A 21,323-nucleotide genomic window follows, 5' to 3' on the forward strand; every position below is an offset into this window, starting at 1 on the left:
GCCTGGTCTCACACCGGGAGGCCTGGCCTTATACCGGGAGGCCTGGTCTTATACCGGGAGGCCTGGTCTCACACTGGGAGGCCTGGTCTTATACCGGGAGGCCTGGTCTCACACCGGGAGGCCTGGCCTTATACCGGGAGGCCTGGCCTTACACCGGGAGGCCTGGTCTCACACTGGGAGGCCTGGTCTTATACCGGGAGGCCTGGTCTTATACCGGGAGGCCTGGTCTTACACCGGGAGGCCTGGTCTTATACCGGGAGGCCTGGCCTTACACCGGGAGGCCTGGTCTCACACCGGGAGGCCTGGTCTCACACCGGGAGGCCTGGTCTCACACCGGGAGGCCCGGTGGGCACCTTCTCCCCATAAGGAAAGAACATGGCTCATCACTCTTCCCACCGGCTCACCACAGGGCGCCCCCGCTGGCTCTGTGCTCGTATTTCGAGGAAACAAAACCGGGACAATGGCACTCTTGGGGGACCAGCACGACTGCAAGCAAGAAGAGCCGGCGATGAGCGGGCACGGGAGCCGCAGTGAGGGCAGCAGGGAGAACGCACCGCCCCTCCCCCAACGCCTTCCCCAAACTCCTGCCTGGTGTCCCTGCCCAAGCTCAGTCCTGGAACCTGAACCCCGGGCGACGTGGCGAGAAGGGAACCTTTTTTAAAAAACAGGCATTTCTCTGCTCACGGTGCGTTTTTAACATCAGAGTCCCCCTTCTCCTCCGCGGTTCCTCTTCAGAATATAACCGTTCCATGGGGGTCCCTTGGAGAAAACAGGATCCCAAATGAGCAGGATTTCTCTGAAACCCGTCCGTGGTCCCCGCGCTGCGCACACAGCAGAGGGCGGTCTCTCTCCAGGAGAAATCGCTCCGTCCCAGACCACAGTGGCTGCGGGGAATGTCATCACTTCAAACACCAAGGAAGGCTGTCTTTGCCACATGGCGCTCTTCTAGAGCAAACACACAGCCCCCCCCCCCCCCCGCCATAAAAACGCCTTTCTTCCCTTCCGAGACGTGTCCAGCTTTTGGCTCTACCTGCTTCATTCTCTGAGTCTTAACGCTTTCTTCTTTGGCTTTTCTCTCTTCCGTCACCCAATCAAGTTATCGCAAAAGCAGCGGTAAGGTTGATCGACAGGGAGCGCAACTCTGTCCTGGCAGCTCCTCAAGTATGTTCCCTGTCTGAGTAGCCCTGGGGACACGCGAGGTGGAGATGCGGGGGCCCTGGGTGTATCCGCAGTGTCGGCGCATATGCTGAGCTTGTGGGCCGATCGATGTCTGTGGGACGCGTTATTTTTTTTAAATCGGCGGAAAATGGAGCCCGTTCTGCCTACGTTGCCTCCATCCTGAATTATAATGAAATAATCACCCTGTTAGCACCATCTGTCATCTCGACGTGTCCGACGTCTGCGAGATGGATCTCCAAAAGCGAATTAATCTTGGACGGCGGACGCCTCTTCACTGTGAAGGAGCCTTGTATGTGCGGAGCTCTGGTTTGACACACGTTTCCCCGGCTGTTTATAAAAACACAGTTTTCGCAAACTGAAACGCCATTGATTGCTGCAGCGGATAAATCACTTTGGAAGTGGGTGTCGTAAATTTCCCATTTTACGGAGGACACCCTGTCTCATAAATCAAGGGAGAGGCTGGCCGTGGATTTACATCTCGCGTTGACGCAAATAATTAGCGCTCCTGCCGAAACCGGTGTGGCTCAGTGGATAGAGCGTCGGCCTGCGGACTGAAGGGTCCCTGGTTCGATTCCGGTCAAGGGCATGTACCTTGGTTGCGGGCACATCCCCAGTGGGAGGTGTGCAGGAGGCAGCTGATCGATGTTTCTCTCTCATCGATGTTTCTAGCTCTCTATCCCTCTCCCTTCCTCTCTGTAAAATATCAATAAAATATATTTTTAAAAATAAAAAATAATAAAAAAAATAATTAGCGCTCCTTCTCAAGGATCGTTCTATACAACCATTGATTTCCCCGTTTATTCAAAATGATGACCTTCCCAGACAAGGAAGATTTCCATGCCGTTGACTATGTGTTTTGGAGAATTAGGGGCTTCGTCTTTTCAGACGAATTCCAAATTGGATGTCACGTGTGCTGGCCCCGGGGTCCTTCTCTCTGACAATGGTTCTGTGGCTCCTCCTGGGCCATGGGACTCTCGTGGTGCTGACAAACCCTGGTTTCCCATCCCCGCGGCAGAGGGCACCCCGAGCGGAGGGGATGAGCGGGGTCACCGGTCCGAGGATGACTGCCTGCGGGCTGTGGCTGCGCAGGTTCACCCAGCTCTAGGCTCCCATTGGACAGAACACCTTGGGCCCCAAACCCTCGCCTTCTGCACAGGACGACCGTGGCCTGGCCGTGGAAGGAGGGTTTCGTATACCGTCCCCCCTTGTCCTGGTGAGAGAGGGAGAAGCAGGTGGGATGCGGGCGTGCCCCTCGGTGTGGTAACAACCCGTGAGGTGGGACTCCGTCCTGAAGAGCTGTGTGGTGTGTGCCAGGGCAGGACAGAGAGAGTCCGCTCTGTTCCAGGAGTCCTCTTTTGACCAGACCTGGGGGTGGTTTCTTGCTAACACGGCAACATGTGTCTGAAGCAGCGTCTGCCGTTCCATTCATTAGAGGTGGAACATGAATGGCTCGCCGCCTCACCCCGAGGCTGCCTCAGGGAGCAAATGAACTTCTGAGTTCTTTCCAGGCTTTTAATCCAAAGTGCTTTCATGCAGTGATTTATTTTAAAATTTTTGTTTAAGATGTTAATACAGGACACATCTTTGCCATCTTACATAAAACCACTTGCGCTAAAACCTTTCTTTCTCTCCACGTCCGCGTGCCTGAGGCTCCCACCGGCCCATCGGGAGCCCCCGCGCTGTCAGGGAAGGCAGAAATGAAGCAGAGATGTGGCCGTGGCGGCGCCGCTGAGCTCGGGGGCCTGAGGAACACGCGGGCTTGGGGGGCGTCATCCGTGTGGAGTGTCGTCCTGCACCCCTCACTTACCTGCCCAGACCCGCGGGTCTGGCTCTCAGGTGGGGCCCTCGGGGCCCTCCCTCCTCAGGCTGGTCTCTGGGACTGGCGGCCGAGCCCTGGGGTCTGCAGACCAGTTCGTTTGCAAGATGTTCGCATTCGCCCCGTGGCAGCGCTGGGCGTGTGCAAGCGTCACCTGGGGCTCCGCACAGTCCCGGAGGCTGTGAGCCCACGTTGTCAGCAGTTACTCGGGGAAGGGGAGGTCACCGGGGGGAGTGTCTCCTCCTGCCTGCTCTTGCCACGAGGTCAGCGGGCGGCTGCCAGGGTCGCTCCCCACAGGCGTCCCCAGCACGGGACATCGAGGGGACATGGAGCTCCATCCGAGCTCCACCAGCGCCTGTGGCAGCCGCTCAGCTTGACGAGGAACAGGCCCGCAGCTTGTTCTCTAGGTCACCACGGGAACAGCAGGGCGTCGCCTCCTGTAGGAAGTCACCCAACCAATAATAATACATATACAGGGCGTCCCCAAAATGCGTTACACACTGAATAACTATAAAGGCAGTATTTATTTATTTTTTAATATTTTTAATTGATTTCAGAGAGGAAGGGAGAGGGAGGGAGAGAAACATCCATGATGAGAGATAATCATTGACCAGCTGCCTCCTGCACGACCCCTACTGGGGATCGAGCCTGCAACCAGGGCATGTGCCCTGACCAGGAATCGAACCCTGATCTCCTGGTTCATAGGTCGACACTCAACCCCTGAGCCACGCCAGCCGGGCCGCAGTGTTTATTAAAATACCTTTCAGTTTCTAAATTGAGCTATCAGCTGTTAAAGTGGGTATACGTTTTGGGGACACCCTGCATTAAGAATATGTAAATCAGATATAGCCGGCATATTGCTAGGCTTGGCTGTGGACAAATGATTAATCACCACTGTCGCAGCCTTCAGGAGTTCATAATGTAATTAGTGGCTCTCAACATATTTGGGTCAGATGCCCCATTGAAAATGTAGCAAAAGCTACGAATCACTCCATCCATACTAGATCTCACAGGCATTTTGTCAACTACAGGTTTGCCTGCCATCTGGGGTCACAGTGGGATTTCAGGTTACGAATTATGTGAATTTATAGCGACACAGAGTTAGAACGCTCACGCTTAGCGGGGGCCGTGGCAGACTCGCGTGAGGCGTGGTGATGGATACCGACAGGTATAGAGGCGGGCACAGGCACACGGCGTTTTTGACAGGTGTCTGTCGGTAGAGCAGGCAAGTGTGACAAGGACAGGAATGGGCCGTGGGTGGATGTGAAGCTGAGGGAAAAGGAGAAAATTCAGCCTGAAAGAGCAATCGGGGAGGTAAATTGAAAAATCAAGAGCGCTTGGAAGAGGTTGAATTGGATCTGACATTTGTAGAAGATGATGGAAAAGTGTGTGTTGGCCGAAGTGTGACTGACACAATAAGGAACTCGAACCGGGTTACTGGGGACAAGAGGTGGTGGAGAACGCCTGGGGGTGGGGGAGACCTTACAGAGGGGCGCGGGGACAGAAACGAGCGCGTCGTGCCGCAGATAAAATCCCTGTTCTTCCAAGGACGACCGCCACTCAGAGAGCAGGAGGCCAGGCAGGGCTTGTCCCGCGGGGAGGGGAGAACCCGCCTTAGTTTTCATTCGGCCGGAGTTTCCTGCCTGCATTATCTGACTAGTGAATAATTCACGTTTTAACATAGAGCTACGGCTACAGTCAATGCATAGCCTTGCTGAGCAGAGATAAGCCTACTTACCGAGAACTGTAAACATGGAACGTGTAGCCCATTTTACACACTGAGGTTCTGGGTACACCATCGCCACGTCATGGGAAGTGGACCGTGCAATGTTCGCCTTGAGATGTGGGTGAGAACACTGAGCCATGGCCCAGCTGTGCGGCTCAGTGGTTGAGCATCGACCTATGAACCAGGAGGTCACAGTTTGATAATCAGGGAGGGCACATGCCCAGGTTGCAGGCTCCATCCCCAGCAGGGGGTGTGCAGGAAGCAGCTGATCAGTGATTCTCTCTCGTCATGGATGTTTCTCTCTCTCCCTTCCTCTGTCTGAAATCAATAAAAACATATTTAATAATAATAATAATAATAATAATCCTATCTAATAAAAGAGTAATATGCAAATTGACCATCACTCCAACACACAAGATGGCCACCCCCATGTGGCCAAAGATGGCTGCCCCCATGTGGACACAAGATGGCCACCACAAGATGGCCAGCAGGGGAGGGCATTTGTGGGCAATCAGGCCAGCAGGGGAGGGAAGTTGGGAGGGACCAGGCCTACAAGGGAGGGCAGTTGGGGGACCCAGGCCTGCAGGGAAGGACCGTTGGGGGGGACCCAAGCCTGCAGGGGAGGACAGTTGCGGGGGACCAGGCCTGCAGGGGAGGACAGTTGTGGGGGACCCAGGCCTGCAGGGGAGGACTGTTGGGGGGCACCAGGCCTGCAGGGGAGGGCAGTTAGGGAGGCCAGGCCTGCAGGGGAGGGCAGCTGGGAGGGACCCAGGCCTGCAGGGGAGGACAGTTGGGGCCACCAGGCCTGCAGGGGAGGACTGTTGGGGGGCACCAGGCCTGCAGGGGAGGGCAGCTGGGAGGGGACCCGGCCGGCAAGGGAGGGAAGTTAGGAGTGACTGGGCTGGCAGGTGAGAACAGTTGGGGCAACCAGGCCTGCAGGGGAGGGCAGTTGGGGGGGCAAGGCCTGCAAGAGAGGGCATTTGGGGGTGACCAGGCCGGCAGAGGAGGACAGTTAGGGGCGACCAGGCCTGCAGCGGGGACAGTTAGGGGTGACCAGGCCAGCAGGGGAGGGCAGTTGGGGGCAATCAGGCTGGCAGGGGAGCAGTTAGGCGTCAATCAGGCTGACAGGGGAGTGGTTAGGGGGTGATCAGGCTGGCAGGCAGAGTGGTTGGGGCGATCAGGCAGGCAGGCAGGTGAGTGGTTAGGAGCCAGTGGTCCCGGATTGTAAGAGGGATGTCTGACTGCCCGTTTAGGCCCAATCCCATGTGGGAAGAGGGCAGTGTCCCACAGAATGGACTCCCACGTGGGGAGGGGGAAAGGGTCCCACTGACTTCCTGTTTCCATGGCTTATTCCACCAGGATCGGGCCTAAACAGGCAGTCGGACGTCCCTCAAGGGGTCCCAGATTGGAGAAGGTGCAGGCTGGTGCAGGCTGGGCTGAAGGTCACCCCCTCTCCCCCGTGCATGAATTTCGTGCAACCGGGCCTCTTGTAATAATAAATGAAAACATTTGAAAAAAAGAAAAAAGATGACCTTGAACCAGCCTTTGACACCCTGACTGATATGGTGTCAGCTCCCAGGAGGTCCCGAGGCCACTAGCCCTGGGCCAGCACTGCATCTCCTGTCTCCTTCCTTCCCCAGCCTCCCTGTCGGCTGGCCCGACCAGGTTCTCTGAGTGAGAGGAGAGACGCTGTCCCTGCAGAACCACTGCCCTCCTGGGAAAGTGGAAGTGGGTGGTTCCAAGCTGGGTGCAAGAGTGTTACACTCGGGTAATTCAAAATCAACATTTAAGATGGAAATCCGTCCATTCCTATGATGGTGGGCGCCTTCAGGACAACCCACGCTCAGAGCTCAGCGCGAGATGCAGAGGCGGATGCAGAGGCAGAGGCAGAGGCAGAGGCAGAGGAAGAGGCAGAGGCAGAGGAGGATGCAGAGGCAGAGGCAGAGGCAGAGGCAGAGGCAGAGGCGGAGGCAGAGGCGGAGGCAGAGGAGGATGCAGAGGCAGAGGCAGAGGCGGATGCAGAGGCAGAGGCAGAGGCAGAGGCAGAGGCAGAGGCAGAGGCAGAGGAGGATGCAGAGGCAGAGGCAGAGGCAGAGGCAGAGGCAGGGGCAGGGGCAGGGGCAGAGGCGGAGGCGGAGGCAGAGGCAGAGGCAGAGGCAGAGGCAGAGGCAGGGTCTGGCGAGGAGAGGATCTGACTCAGCGGAGCGTCCCGGCTGCCCCTGGCCCCCAGGAGGCGATATCCATGATCCCCTGTATTAGGACGACACATTCCTCTTTAAACACCTTCCGATGACTGTTTCTTGGAAAATGCCACGGGAGTACAATTTTCTAATTACAAAAGGCTCCGAACCCGGATAGGAATAGCCCCTCCACTGAAAACATTGAAACGGTTACTGTGAAGCCTGTGAAGAGCCGTCACTGTGGCGAACTAAAGTTACACACATTTAAATTCAGGGACGTTCACACCTTTGTTGAATTTTTGTTTCTCCCACGAAGGAGCGTTTTGTAGGCGGGTCTGTTTTTCGCAACTTCTTTTGCAGCTCATGGTCCTCCGATGGCCCCCGGGGTGGGTGTCCAGGAGAGCTTTCATGATGGGAATTCTGGAGATGAAAGGAGCTTTGGCATGAATTTGTCCCCACTTTTTAGAGAAAATGCCATTATTGCCCCAAGAATGGAGGCAACATTCTTCACCCCCTGAGACTCTTCAAGTGACCGCCTCTCTGAATTGCCCCTAATGGAATATGCCTGCATTTTTATTGCCATAAAAAAGAAACTATTTTAATATTCCTCCCCTTGATATGAACTGGTTATAAAATCTACAGATATCATCTTGATGTGTGTGTGGATCATAACGTAATGCTTACTGAAACATCCCGCACCATCCGCGTCTTTTTAATGTTCCTTTTCCAAATCTCATACGACTCGCCATTTTCTTTGCCCAGACAGCTCTATTTCCACAGCCGTAACTTGTGAAATGAAGTTTGCGCTCGGATGATGGCTCTCTGGGTCTTATTTCATTAGCGGGTTTTAATCCGGTGACTTCCAGGCGGGGAGCGTATGGTTCCGCAGGTTCATGAGATTGTCTCAGCAACAGGTAGTCAGGAAGCCTGTCAGGTTCTCTGTGCAGCTTCCGAGCTTGAACAGGCGGCATTGCAAAGCAGAAATGAAATCATGTAAAATACGACTCGGGGTCCATCCAGAAAAATGTCCGGTTCGCTGGTTGAAGGATCGATATTGACACGGAATTTTTGGACTGAAACCCGGATTCTTTGTCGGCCGGAGTCGAAGAATGAATCCACGGACAGAGGGCAGTGTAGCAAAGGGGGAGATTTTTTGAAGAACAAGTACAGGCTCCCACGTGGGGAGGAGGAAAGAGCCCCACAGAATGGACTCCCACTTGGGGAGGAGGAAAGAGCCCCACAGAATGGACTCCCACGTGGGGAGGGGGAAAGAGCCCCACAGAATGGACTCCCACGTGGGGAGGAGGAAAGAGCCCCACAGAATGGACTCCCACTTGGGGAGGAGGAAAGAGCCCCACAGAATGGACTCCCACGTGGGGAGGGGGAAAGAGCCCCACAGAATGGACTCCACGTGGGGAGAGGGAAAGAGCCCCACAGAATGGACTCCCACGTGGGGAGGGGGAAAGAGCCCCACAGAATGGACTCCACGTGGGGAGAGGGAAAGAGCCCCACAGAATGGACTCCCACGTGGGGAGGGGGAAAGAGCCCCACAGAATGGACTCCCACGTGGGGAGGGGAAAGGGTCCCCTGGTTTTCCTGTTTCCATGGTTTTTAAAGGCTGCCGTTCCCGTGTCCTGATATCCCCTCTGATGGGTCAACATTCCCTTTCGGATTGGTTACTATAGTGACTCCTGAGGCCCTCTTCCCTCATCGTCCTTCCATCCTTCTGGGATTTCCTCCTTCTTTATTTTGTAAATACAGGCCTTGTGTGGCCACGTCCAGTTCCCTTGTCTTAAGGAAACGTCCGTCCCCCTGTCTGTAGCCCTCTGTTCTCCTCCATGGACCAGAAGTCTAAAAATTCCCTAAACCTGTCTACGTTCCCCTAAAATTCCTGTTTCAATGTCATCTCCTTTGTTCCCCTAGAAATTAAATCATGTTGTAAAAAACGATGAACAAGAAGTTTATTCCTTGCAGATTTAAAATCACCCTTCAGCCCTAACCAGTTTGGCTTGGTGGATAGAGCGTCGGCCTTCGGACTGAAGGGTCCTGGGTTTGATTCTGGTCAAGGGCATGTGCCTTGGTTGCGGGCACATCCCCAGTTGGGGGCGTGCAGGAGGCAGCTGATCGATGTTTCTCTCTCAACGATGTTTCTAACTCTCTATCCCTCTTCCTTCCTCTCTGTAAAAAATTAATAAAATATTTTTTAAAAAATAAAATAAAATCACCCTTCAGTTGCCCCCCCGAGAGCCCCCCCACCCCCGAAAAAGCCCACCTAGAGTCCTTTAAAACCTCTGACTCCTCATTCCTGGTTGCTGGCACCATTTGGGGGCTCAACCCACCTGGTATCCAAATAACCTAATAAATTAATAATCCTATAAAAATAAAATAAAATGAAGTCACCCTCCAAAAAGATTACCTTACTCGCTCCGGGACAACAGAGGCAGTAAGCCCTGTTTCACATAACTCAGTTCTCTGCGAGGAGCAGGAGGCCTTTCCTGTCCCAGGTGGAGAGCCTTGCACAGAGCAGTGACACTGTGGGCACGACCCCACCCCCAGGGCAGGGACCTCCCCTGAAGGTCATGGCCAGGACAGCTGGGGAGGCACCAGCTCCCCAGGCTCTGGGCCACTGCCTGGAGGACCCCCAGATTGCTGGGGACACACAACGCTGAGTCTCTGCAGGTGCCAGGACCGAGGGAGGCAGGAGGGGCTGCCGCCATCACCATCAGTGACAGGCAGCATCTTGAAATAGAAGCCAAGTCACACTCAGGGGAACAGAGAGTGGAGGCCGGTTGCCAGGCGCCGGGAGGGGGAGAGCGTGGACTCCCTGACAAAGGGCAGGACTTCGGGGATGAGAGGAGGGAGCGCAGACCCATCGCACAGCATGTGAGCGTGGTACCCACACCGCGCGGCACGCTGGAGACCGGCCCAGTTAGATCTCACCTGGCCGTCGCACAAGGAAGGAGGGGTGGCTGCGCGGATGGGTGTGCTGGTTAGCGTGAGGTGGCCATCGGTTCACATGCGCAGGGATAGCAACACAGCACGTCTCGGCCTGGCCAGCGTGGCTCTGGTTGACCTTCAACCCAGGAACCAGGAACCCAGAGGTCACCGGTTTGATTCCTGGTCAGGGCACATGCCCGGGTCGCACGCTCCGTCTACAGTAGGGGGCGTGCAAAAGGCAGCCCATCAATGATGTTTCTGCAACCAAGAGACATGCCCTTGGCTGGGAATCGAACCCGGAACCCTTCAGTCCACGGGCTGACACTCTAACCCAGCCGTGGGCAAACGACGGCCCGTGGGCCGGATCTGGCTGTTCTATCCAGTTCTCTTGCTCTCCCCTCCGCTCCTTTACTTTGAATTTATATTAGTTCACACAAACACTCCATCCATGCTTTTGTTCCGGCCCTCCGGTCCAGTTTAAGAACCCATGGTGGCCCTCGAGTCAAAAAGTTTGCCCACCCCTGCTCTATCCACTGAGCAACAGGCTAGGGCTCTGGAACCTCCCGCAGGTGGTTTAGTTGTTTGTGATGAGATTCTCCCAGGACGGACGGACGCTCCCTGGGGTGGTGAGAGGCAGAGCTGAAGGCCATTCTCACTCTGCAGAGGTAGATGCGGCCCACAGCATCACGTGACGTTCCTGGCGCTTTAAGACGGCCTTCGCGCTACGCTTTATTCTCTCCTTGGACTTCCGGTGGCTCCTGCAGATGCGGGAGCTCCCCTGGCCGGCAGAGGACCCTGAACTTCACGGCACGGCCTAAGCTTGGAAGGCGGAGGGAGGCCTGGACCTGGGCAGCTGCGATCCATTTTCCTGGGCCGGGCCCAGGGGTAGCGAGCAGCCAGGGCGGCTGGGAGAAGCACAGTCACCGAGAGGTGGCCCCGGGGCGCGATTGGAGTTGGTGTGGAAGAGAGGTGGTGCCGCACATCAGGGACTCGGTCAGGAGAGACCAGCCGCAGAGCACGACAGAGGCGGGAGGCGCTGTACTGGGGCGGGGGGGAGTTTGGCCGAGCCAACGGGTTGCGGGCTTATCCCCAGTAGGAGGCGTGCAGGAGGCAGCCAAGATGGTGTGTAAGGATTTATGTTGGCATTACCCTTTCATTTAATCCTAAATCAGTCCCAGCGCCTGTTACGGAAAGCGTCCTGGTGATTAAAGACTAAAATTCTCTGGGAGAATGGATTCAGGCCGGACGAGGAGAACTGGGTCGATGCCACGCGGATGTCTTTTTCCCTGGAGGAGAGGCAGGCCCGTCTCTGCTGGCAGCAGGCACGGACAGGTCATTGCTGCTAATCGGCTTATCGCCAGAGGGAGAGAGATCAATGATTATCCCTTTAGAGAGCAGCTGTCTGGGATAAAGTCGGCAAATTCCTTCACAGGAGGTACAGGAAATGCAATTTTCAGTAAAGCAGCAAACCGCCCCGCTCCCATCCGCGAGAAGGTCAAGGTGGTGTGGGTGCCCACGGGGGTCCGTGAGTACTTTATGGGAATCAGTGCAGACCCTCGGGTCACTAAAGCGCTTTGCAAGCGCACCCGCCGTCCTGCCACAGCCGAGTGGGGCGGCCTGTGAGAGCCGGGTCCTGGAAGGAAGCGTCCAGGGTCACCTCACACGGCTCTGTGCACGTGTCTCCCCGGTGTGACTCGCTGAGGACTCTGGGTGCCCACGCTCTGCTGTCCATGTATCAGTGTGGCCACGGGGGAGCTCAGAGTCCCATACACCTGGTCACAGGAGAGCCACTGGCAGGTGAGGAGCTGAGGCCAGGCCCCAGGTCCTGTGCTGAGTCCACACTGGTGAGTGGCGAGGTGAGTGTGCAGCCAGCCCCGCCCTGGAGCAGCCCACAGTACAGGGCCCAGGAGCTGAGGGAAGAGGGGAGCAACAGGTGTAATCAGACACAGGGATAGGGCGGGCCCAGCATGCGGGACAGGGCCATGTTCTCTGCTCATCTGCCCTTCAGACGCTCCCTCTCTCAGAAACACTCTCGTCTGCACAGAGAGGATCAGAGCCCCGCGTGGAATTTCTGCTCCATGTTTAGGTCCAGCCCAGCACCTGTCTGGCTTAGCGGGTGTTCCCGGCTGCAGTCCATGGTGTGTGGGCGCTACGGGGCAAGGGGCCACGTGGCTTCTCGGGATACCTGGTGGGCTAGGGTGGGTCCCCCTCGCAGACGCACCCAGAAATACCCTTCCCAGCAGTCTGGCGGGTAGGGGAGGGGGTCTGGACCAGCTTCGTGGCAACACAAAGTCAAGGTCCTTTATTCGATGCGCCAAGAAGCTGGACAGATGCCCAGATGCGTTTCCGTGGGTCACTGTTGGGTTTGGGTTCTCTGTGTTTGGGTTCTCTGTGCTCGGGTTCTCTGTGTTCGGGTTCTCTGTGTTCGGGTTCTCTGTGAACCTACTGTCCTGAGAAATAACGGATCCGCTGTAACTCATTCGTCTCTATGGAGAGCTACAGTTCACAACGTCCTTGGAGAGGCCACCTCACTGGCGTGTTGACCTTGAGACAGGGATCCCCAAGGTTAAATGATGGCTCCAGGTTCACTCCAGCAGAAAGCTGTTCAGTGCCCCAAGAGCAGCGTCCTATCGGGACTCTACCCTGCGAGGTGGCCCCAGGCAACACAGCTAAGTGATAGGGTTCCTAGGGTCCGTCTTCTCCCCAGACTCTGGTTCCCAAGGCAACCGCCCAGGGGATCCTCCTCAGAGCTGTAGGCTCCCCCAGCTCCCCAGGGAGCTCTCCGCCCCAGACCCTCTCCCTGGTCGTGTCTATTTCTGTTAAGTCCTTCCCGTCCCAGAAACAGAAACTCACGCCAGGACCTCAAGGAAAAGAGGCAACTTCGTGGGAACAGACGGCGAGCCTGCGATGCTGCCTCCCTCCGCGCCTGCCTCCGCGGGCCCGGGCACCCCCAGCTTTGATTAGTCAGTATGCCAAAGCAGCATGTTTCGGGGGGGCATGGTCTGAACCCCTTCACACGCAAACGGCCAGAGCATCGGGCTGGATGCAGCAGCTCCTGCAGCAGCCTGGAGAGCAGCAGCCGCTGTGGGCGGGCCCCGGCGCCCCGTTGCCCACTGGCATTTCCTGAGGGAGGGCCCTGGTCCCCAAGCTGGGGGCTTCCCTCCTCCTTTCCTCCTCCCTCTGCTTCTCCACGCGGAATGCCCCATTGCTCTGTGCTTTCCAGAAAAGAGCAGCCAGAAAAGCCAACGTGGGGTACCCCTCCGCCCAGGAGGGAAGGGACTGGTGGGTAACCCTCTCCACCTGTGACCCCTCAGAGGTTCCTTCCCACGGTTCCCTGAGGGACCCCAGTGAGCTGGAGCCCAGGTGCCCCAATTTTGAGGGAGCAGTAATGACTGCGTTATCTCACACGGTCCTGTGTTATCAGTGGGCTGTCCTCCTGTCCCCACCAGTCGCCAGTGGAAGTGGGGTTCATGGGGAGCCACGGGAATAAGAATTCCCTGAGGCCCCCACGGGACGACGAGAAAGCTTTGTTTCTATGGCATTAAACCCCGGGTTCCAAGGCTGCTTCCCCCACCCTCCACCCTCCCTGTTGCCAGCAGGACCAGGGTCAAAGCCATGCCCACCGTCCCTGCTCCACATGAAGGCTCAGTCCATCTGCCTCCAGCTGCTCAGCCTGTGTCCCAGCTGCAGGCCCTGCGTGTGGGGTCCACACGGCTTCCGGTGCCGCGTGGTGGGCCCGGGTCACAGTACAAGCAGATGCCAGGAAGCCAGAGACGCAGGAGGGACAGGAGAGAGACTCCCTTTGTGGGGAGTGCGTCTCCCCAGACTTTCCCTGGGCTGGCATTGGGGTCCACCTGCCTAACCATGCTCTGGTTAGACGGACAGGCCAGCACCTCCCCTACATCACCGGACTTCCCTGCACATGCTCCATCTCCTCTGGGTGGGCCCCTTTCCCCGTGGCCTGCAGGGAAGGACCTGGTTCCCTGGGGAGAGTGACCTCGCAGCTCCTGAGCTGCCCAGGTGCCCTGCTCACCATGCCCGCCTCCCCTTGCTCTCTCCCTGCTGTCACCCACCGGCTGGTTACCACGGGAACGCTCAGCGCCTTGGGAGGTCGCTATGAAAATTACGCCACGTGGGATTAGAACTCTGAGAGTAATAGGAAATTAAAGTGTTCCGCTCAAGGACCTCGAGTTATTAATCCAATATGACACTTTTCATAAGTGAATCTGGTCGGGATAATGTTTGGCCTGGTTGGGAGGAAAAAAAAATATTACCGTCATCCAGCCCCTCACGAAGTCACGGGCCTGGAGAATGGTCAGTGGCTCCGCCAACCTCAGGAAGAGGCGAGCCCTCCCCGCTGGGCCTCGTGCGAGAAGCACGGACTTGCCCATCCAGACTTCCTGGTGATTTTCTCGCCAGGACATCACACCTGAGGCTTCCCGGGCTTTACCGGGCGGACAGCCTGCAGGAGGGTCAGAGGACAGAGAGCAGCACAAACATCTCCCAGGGAGGTTTTCTGGAAGCCCAGAGCTCGTGCCACTCGGGAAGCACTGGGCTGGATGGAGCGGGAAGACGGGGGAGAAGTGACAGTTTCGGGGGACGCTGCAGAGGCCTGCGGACCAACGGTGCTCTCTGCACCCCACGTGCATCCTGCAGGGATAATGAGCTTATTTGTTACAGTGAGATAATCAGGACGCGCTGAATCCCAGCCTGAGAGCTGGTGACATGGAGGGTGTATTGGGAGCGTGTTTACACGTGATAACGGTATTAGGCTCGTTGATGTGGAAAAGCGTCGTAGGTTTCCGAGGTGCATGCTGACGCACCTGTGGGCGTGTGGATTGATGTTCTGATACTTGCTTCCAAACCAGCTGGGCTGGGAGGGACGTTTGTATAAGATACACCTAAAAAAAAAAAAAAAAAAAGAATAAGAATAACTACGAGTTGGTAATTATTGCAAATGAGCAATGGGTAGATGTGGGTGCGGGACCCTCGCATCTGTGACGTTTATGTCTGAAGTGATTGTTTCATGCCATAAAGATAAAACAGCAACTCCTGCAGCAAACGAGGCGGACGCAGTAAATTCCTCCAGCGTCAGCCTGCCGGGAAGCCTCCCGCCGCCGCCTGCAGCAGCCTGTCTGTCCTACCCGCACCTGTAAGTGGCGTTGTCTGTGCACGGGCCACTGCATTGGGCTGGGGCTGCACCTCTGATGAGCTCCCCTCTGCTCCCAGGAGGCGGAATGGTGGGCCCGTTTCTAGTCTATAGATGGAAGGAGGGCAGTGCCTCCTGGGAGGGGGGTGGATGCCAGGCAAGGCCCCTCCCCCAGGCGCGGTCTCCGCTACTGGGGGAGGTGGGAGGGGGGCACCTGTAGGGCTGAGAGCTCTGTGTGCAGTTCAGTGGTGGTGCAGCCGACCCAGCCTGGGAGCATCAGGAACCCACCTAACTAGTTGTTCAGGGACCTGAGGGGCATCAGGAACCCACCTAACTAGTTTTCCAGGGGCCTGAGGGGCATCAGGAACCCACCTAACTAGTTGTTCAGGGACCTGAGGGGCATCAGGAACCCACCTAACTAGTTTTCCAGGGGCCTGAGGGGCATCAGGAACCCACCTACTAGTTGTCCAGGTGCTGAGGGACATCAGGAACCCATCTAACTAGTTTCAGGGGCCTGAGGGACATCAGGAACCCACCTAACTAGTTGTCCAGGGGTCTGAGGGACATCAGGAACCCACCTAACTAGTTGTCCAGGGGCCAGAGGGACATCAGGAACCCACCTAACTAGTTGTCCAGGGGTCTGAGGGACATCAGGAACCCACCTAACTAGTTGTCCAGGTGCTGAGGGACATCAGGAACCCACCTAACTAGTTGTCCAGGGGCCAGAGGGACATCAGGAACCCACCTAACTAGTTGTCCAGGGGTCTGAGGGACATCAGGAACCCACCTAACTAGTTGTCCAGGTGCTGAGGGACATCAGGAACCCACCTAACTAGTTGTCCAGGGGTCTGAGGGACATCAGGAACCCACCTAACTAGTTGTCCAGGGGTCTGAGGGGCATCAGGAACCCACCTAACTAGTTGTCCAGGGGTCTGAGGGACATCAGGAACCCACCTAACTAGTTGTCCAGGGACCTGAGGGGCATCAGGAACCCACCTAACTAGTTGTCCAAGGGCCTGAGGGACATCAGGAACCCACCTAACTAGTTGTCCAGGGACCTGGGGGACATCAGGAACCCACCTAACTAGTTGTCCAGGAGCCTGGGGGGCATCAGGAACCCACCTAACTAGTTGTCCAGGAGCCTGGGGGGCATCAGGAACCCACCTAACTAGTTGTCCAGGGACCTGAGGGGCATCAGGAACCCACCTAACTAGTTGTCCAAGGGCCTGAGGGACATCAGGAACCCACCTAACTAGTTGTCCAGGGACCTGGGGGACATCAGGAACCCACCTAACTAGTTGTCCAGGAGCCTGGGGGGCATCAGGAACCCACCTAACTAGTTGTCCAGGAGCCTGGGGGGCATCAGGAACCCACCTAACTAGTTGTCCAGGAGCCTGGGGGGCATCAGGAACCCACCTAACCAGAAGACCAGGAGCCAGAACAACCTCAGGAACATTCCTACCATGTGGGTTCCCTTCTGTCCACATCCTGCCAGCACTCGTCGTTCGTTGGTTTGTTGATGGTAGCCATCCTGACAGGTGTGAGGACACCTCGCTGTCATTTTCATTTGCATCTCTGATGGCCAGTGATGTTGAGCATCTTTTCGTGTCTCCTGGCCATCAGGGGACATGTCCCGAGCAGCACGGGCCACGAGGTGCCACGGGGACGCCCGCATTGCCCCACCGCCTCTGTGCACAGCGTCAGAAAGCCAATAACATCTTAGTCTGATGTGAGGACAGTGTTGACCCAGTAGGGCCCCCAAAGCGGGTGAGGGCCCCCGACACACAGTCCCATTGTGAGGACAGCAGCCCAGCAGGTGGCCTAGACCCAGCCTGCAGGTGGCACCTGGAGGCGGTGGGTCCCTGTCGGAGCTCCAGCGGGCTCTTCCCTCTTGCTCCAGCCTCACGGGACCTAGGCCTCCGCTCTGGTGTAACAGGAATTCACACCCAACAGACCCACACCCACGGCATGTGGCTGCACACCCCGTGCCCTGGAGGCCGCCACCTCTCAGGAAGGGAGATTTCTCATCGGTTCTTCGGTTTGGAGACTGAGTTAAAAGGTTATCCTTTGCGGAAGGATCCAGAAACTTCTGTCCAGGGCAACTTAGAGGACACGTTGCCCCCACACGCCCGCTTCCTGCTGGAGTGATGCTTCTCCCCGCGGCCGCTCTCCGAGGTTCCTCTCTCAGAGGAGGAATTCCGGGGAAATCCCGGGGTCTTGTCAGAGGTAGGACGGTGTGTGGAGCAGGTGAGTTTCAGAGACAAGGAAGCAGATCCTTTACGTGGAGAGCGATGGCAGGTCTGCCTCAGGTTGGGACTGACCAGCTTCGTCCACGTGGGGACGCCTGGGCGGCTGTGATTTCGACCTGTTAGCGTCACTTTCTGCTCCTCTTCCGTCGATGGAAGGCCGAGACCGTCATATCAAAAACCCTTGTCTCCAAATGTTTGCCTCCGGCCATGGCAAAGGTCTGCGCGTGACCCTCACAGCAACGGCTCGCCTGCCTGTCCGCCCCGCCACCCGCCTGCAGACGGGCACTAGCCCCCCGTCCTGCCCGGGCCTGGCCACGTGGGCGAGGAGGAGAGGGGGGTCCGTAGCGTCGGGGTGAGCATTACCCGCCTGGCCTATGGAGTCCTCAGCGCTAAGCAGGCTTTACTCTGTTTCCTTCGCCGATGCCTCCCAGAACGCGGCCCTAATTAATTTCTCAGCCACGGCGCTGACAGTCCCCTCCCAGAGACACGTTATTGTCCCCGCGTAAAGAGCATCTCATTTGGTCCTTCCTCTCACCACGTTAGCTTTGATTTAATGCGCCATTTAATGGAAGCGACGAGGCTCCGACAGCGCTGGGGGACAGCACAGTCATAGCACGTACAGGACAGGAATAATGAAAGCAAACGCGGGGAAGGGGAGGCACGTTTACACTGAAAATGCCCCGAGGGCCCGCGCGTGGCTCGGGGGTGAGCGCCCCCCCTCGGCGCCAGGAGGTCACGGTCAGGGCTGCGGAGGGGCAATCGTCAGGGTAGGAGCGTCCGCCGCTGGGGAGGAGACACGTGTGGGTCTGTTCAGGCAGCACTTTTATTTTCTTCTTGATGATGTTTAGGTTTTTCCCACATTCTCGGGAATGTCCAGGGAGTGGCACCATCAGAAAGGAAAGCATCCGTAGAAAAGCGAAACCACGCGTGCTTCGTGGCTTCGGGCACACCTTTCGCTGTAAGAGGGTCGATGTTAATGAACACTCAACTGAGGTCTAAGCAAACGGCTGACAAATTCCTAATAAAACGATGAGTTAGTGGTTGTGAATTCTGACTTGGGAGGTCCGCGTGTGAGGAAACACACTGAGGGTGGGACTGTTTCATTCTGACAGCACACCGTGCAGTCACACGCTGAGAAGAAAAGTGAAGCTGTGAGGGTGGGGAGAGCCGGCGGTGGGTCTGTGCAGGGGGTGGGGGGCGCCACCTGACGAACCGCGAGCAGGTGCCCGCCGAGGCGGCTGAGCCGCGTCCCCCGGGCCGGTCAGTGACCCCTGAAGCTCACGTCTCCGTCGGTCACTGTAATAAGGGGGTGGACCCCGCAGCACTGAGGCGGGGGGAGTGAGGCATCGCGCCGCGTGCACGGTATTTCCAAACGTGGTGCTCATTCCTAACAACATGACGATATTCCCTCCGGTGGCCATCCTCCCACGGGATGTGCGGCCCAGGGGTGACGGGGGCACGTGAGCTCGGTGGCATCAGGTACCGCGTCGCGGGGTGACACGCGGCTGGGGACAGGGTGGCCAGTGAAGGAGGAGGAACCCCGAGGGAGTGGTCTGGTGGCGGGCGCGGAGGTTAGAGGGGGGCCAGGGGAGGGCGCCTAGGAGTTCACTGTCACTGCTGGCATGTTCCCTAAGAATAATTGAAATCTATAATAATAAAGGCGTAATATGCTAATTAGACCAGCCATCCTTCCGGACGACCTTCTGGATGAGGCCTCTGCAGCAGGGGCCGAGCCCCTTGCACAAATCCCGCGCGCCAGGCCCCCAGGAGAAAGTAACGGTTCACTGCTGGCTATAGGGGTGGACATCCTGTCGGCGTGCCGCGTGGATGGAACTCAGCGTGATTGCACGGCTGTATGAATAAGTCAACGTGCAGCTTTCATTTTTATCTGAAATTGGTCATGACTGCAGCCAGTTTGGAAAACTCCGCTGTCACTGCACTGACGCTGAGACGGGAACCTGCCTGAACACGATGGCGAGACGACAGTGGTTGTGGGGTCTGCCATGGCAGGTGGGGGGCAGGTTGGGTAAAGAAGGGAAAGCGTGTGCGTGATGTTCAGCTCTTGAAGCTGTGGCTGGGAGACACGGCCTGGCTGTTGGACGGCCTGTGTTGCCCATTCACAAGCCCCTGCACTCAGTACGTGGCCTCTCAGCACGTGGGCCCCTGTGCCCGAGCTCGGCGGGAAAGCGCTGTGACAGGCGGTGCCGAGGGAGGACATGGGCTTCCTCTGACCTACTCAGGGCTCTGTTCTCTCTTGCAGTGAAAAAGGCCATCGAGCTGAAGTCGAGAGGCGTCAAGATGCTTCCCAGCAAGGAGAGCAGCCCCAAGAACTCCGTCCGTAAGTCCCCTTCCTGTGCCGTCAGTCCTTGGGCGGGCGGGCGTTCTCCCTGCGCTGTTTCTGGAGAAGTCAGTCTGCAAAGGGCCCTCCCCCTCCTCTCTGTCTACTTCTCTGCCGCCGGAGTCTTTTCTGACCTCACACTGTGCGGAGCAGGGGAAGGTCCTGCTGATTGTTGATCCTGACTCCTGAGGGGCCTCGGCGCTGTCTCACGTCTGCCCTCACTGGTCACGGTAGCCGGAGTTTCTCTCTTAAATAGATGTTTCCTTCTCAGGTTTCATCGCAGTTTCCCTCTCCATTCTAGTATACCCTCCTTATACGGCCTCCCCACCCCCACACACACACTCTATTGATCTCTGAGACACGCTGGTAGGTGTCTGGTTTTGTAATTTCTAATAAAACTAGAGGCCCGGCGCACGAAATTCGTGCACGGGTATCGTCCCTAGGCCTGGCCTGTGATCAGAGCCATCTTCCCCAGCTGCCCGCAGCTGGCCCCGCCCCCCACCGCCACCCACCCCCCCGTTCCCCATTCGCCATTGGGTGATCGGTGCCTGACAGCCAGGGGAAGGGAACGAGAGGTGGTCAATGTGCCTCATAGTGACCGGTCCAGCGGTCGTTCCGGTTGTTCTGCCGTTAGGGTCAATTTGCATATTACCCTTTTATTATACAGGATATTCTTGGATGGGCCGTTAGTGTGGCTCAGTGTCTGAGCGTTGCCTTATGAACCCGGAGGTCAGTCAGACACCCAGGTCTTATACCTGCACAGCATTTAGGCACCAGCTCTGTGGGAAGGAGATGGTTCTGTTCCGATCCGAACACAACTGGACGGATTCGTAATTGCGCGTGGGGTATAGGGAGTGTCTGTCCTTTCTCCCAACAGCATTAAAGCACCTTTTTGTCTGACATGAGAATTCATCATTAGAGAAAATGAGGAGTGAGCAACGGGAGCCTTCTACGATCAGTGGTGAAGTAAACGGTGATGTTATTTATGCAGAAGGTGTGACAAAACCAAATTAAATGTTTCATGGAGAAAAGGGCACGGGCTTTGAAGCCAGAGAGACAAGGAGGCGAGGGCTGTGAAATCATTTACCTCCTCCCAGCCCCCTTGCCGCATTCATCAAATTAAAATGGTAATGGTTTTTGTCGACCAGATAGAGCAGGTTGTACATTCCTGCTCCAGAGGTGACATTCCGTGGGCTTTCCGCAAAGCCACGCCATGGGGAACTTTCCAGATAGAAGGGGAAAGAAGCAAAGAGCGTACGCGGACGTGGCGGGTCAGCGGAGAACGGAGAGGGCGCAGGGGCTCACTTTGGGAGCAGGAGGAGGTCAGAGCACTGAACTGGGTTTGCCAGATCTTAGAACACAGGTGCAGTCTCGGGGTGAGGCCGGAACGCAGGCCTCCTCGGGTCCGTCCGGCCAGGTGTTGGCGCCGGGGCCCGGACCTCGGAAGCCAAGGGCCATTTCCTCCTCCGGTGCTACGGGACCCCGGGGAACGTGGGGTCGCCCGTGAACGTGGTGAGACCGCGGCTGCCTGGGATTCCCGGGGTCCTGTGTATGGAGATGCTCTAACGGACTACAGTCATTGTTGATATGGCACCGACCTGGGTGCGGGCCTCATCCTCAGGCCGTGGACGTGCGTCCCGGCAGCTGTGCCCAGCCCCGGGCGCTGGTGCTCCGGGGACCAGCCTCGGAGGCCCCCCCCCCCTCCCCGGGGAAATGCAGGCACAGGACGCTCTCCCTCCCGCAGGTGGC

At 57.1% G+C, this 21,323-nt stretch overlaps 1 protein-coding gene across 1 annotated transcript in view; it reads left to right on the forward strand.

Annotated features, from left to right (window-relative positions):
• The window catches only part of CSMD1 (CUB and Sushi multiple domains 1), a 1,048,987-nt gene that overhangs the window by 693,251 nt on the left and 334,413 nt on the right, over nucleotides 1-21,323 (forward strand). Inside the window, exon 7 of the mRNA XM_080662039.1 lies at nucleotides 19,497-19,574. Coding sequence (XP_080518165.1) covers nucleotides 19,497-19,574 — 78 coding nt within the window. The remainder of the gene's footprint in view (nucleotides 1-19,496; nucleotides 19,575-21,323) is intronic.

The sequence above is a fragment of the Plecotus auritus genome, assembly GCF_963455305.1.
Source record: "Plecotus auritus genome assembly, chromosome: 3".
NCBI lineage: Eukaryota > Metazoa > Chordata > Mammalia > Chiroptera > Vespertilionidae > Plecotus > Plecotus auritus.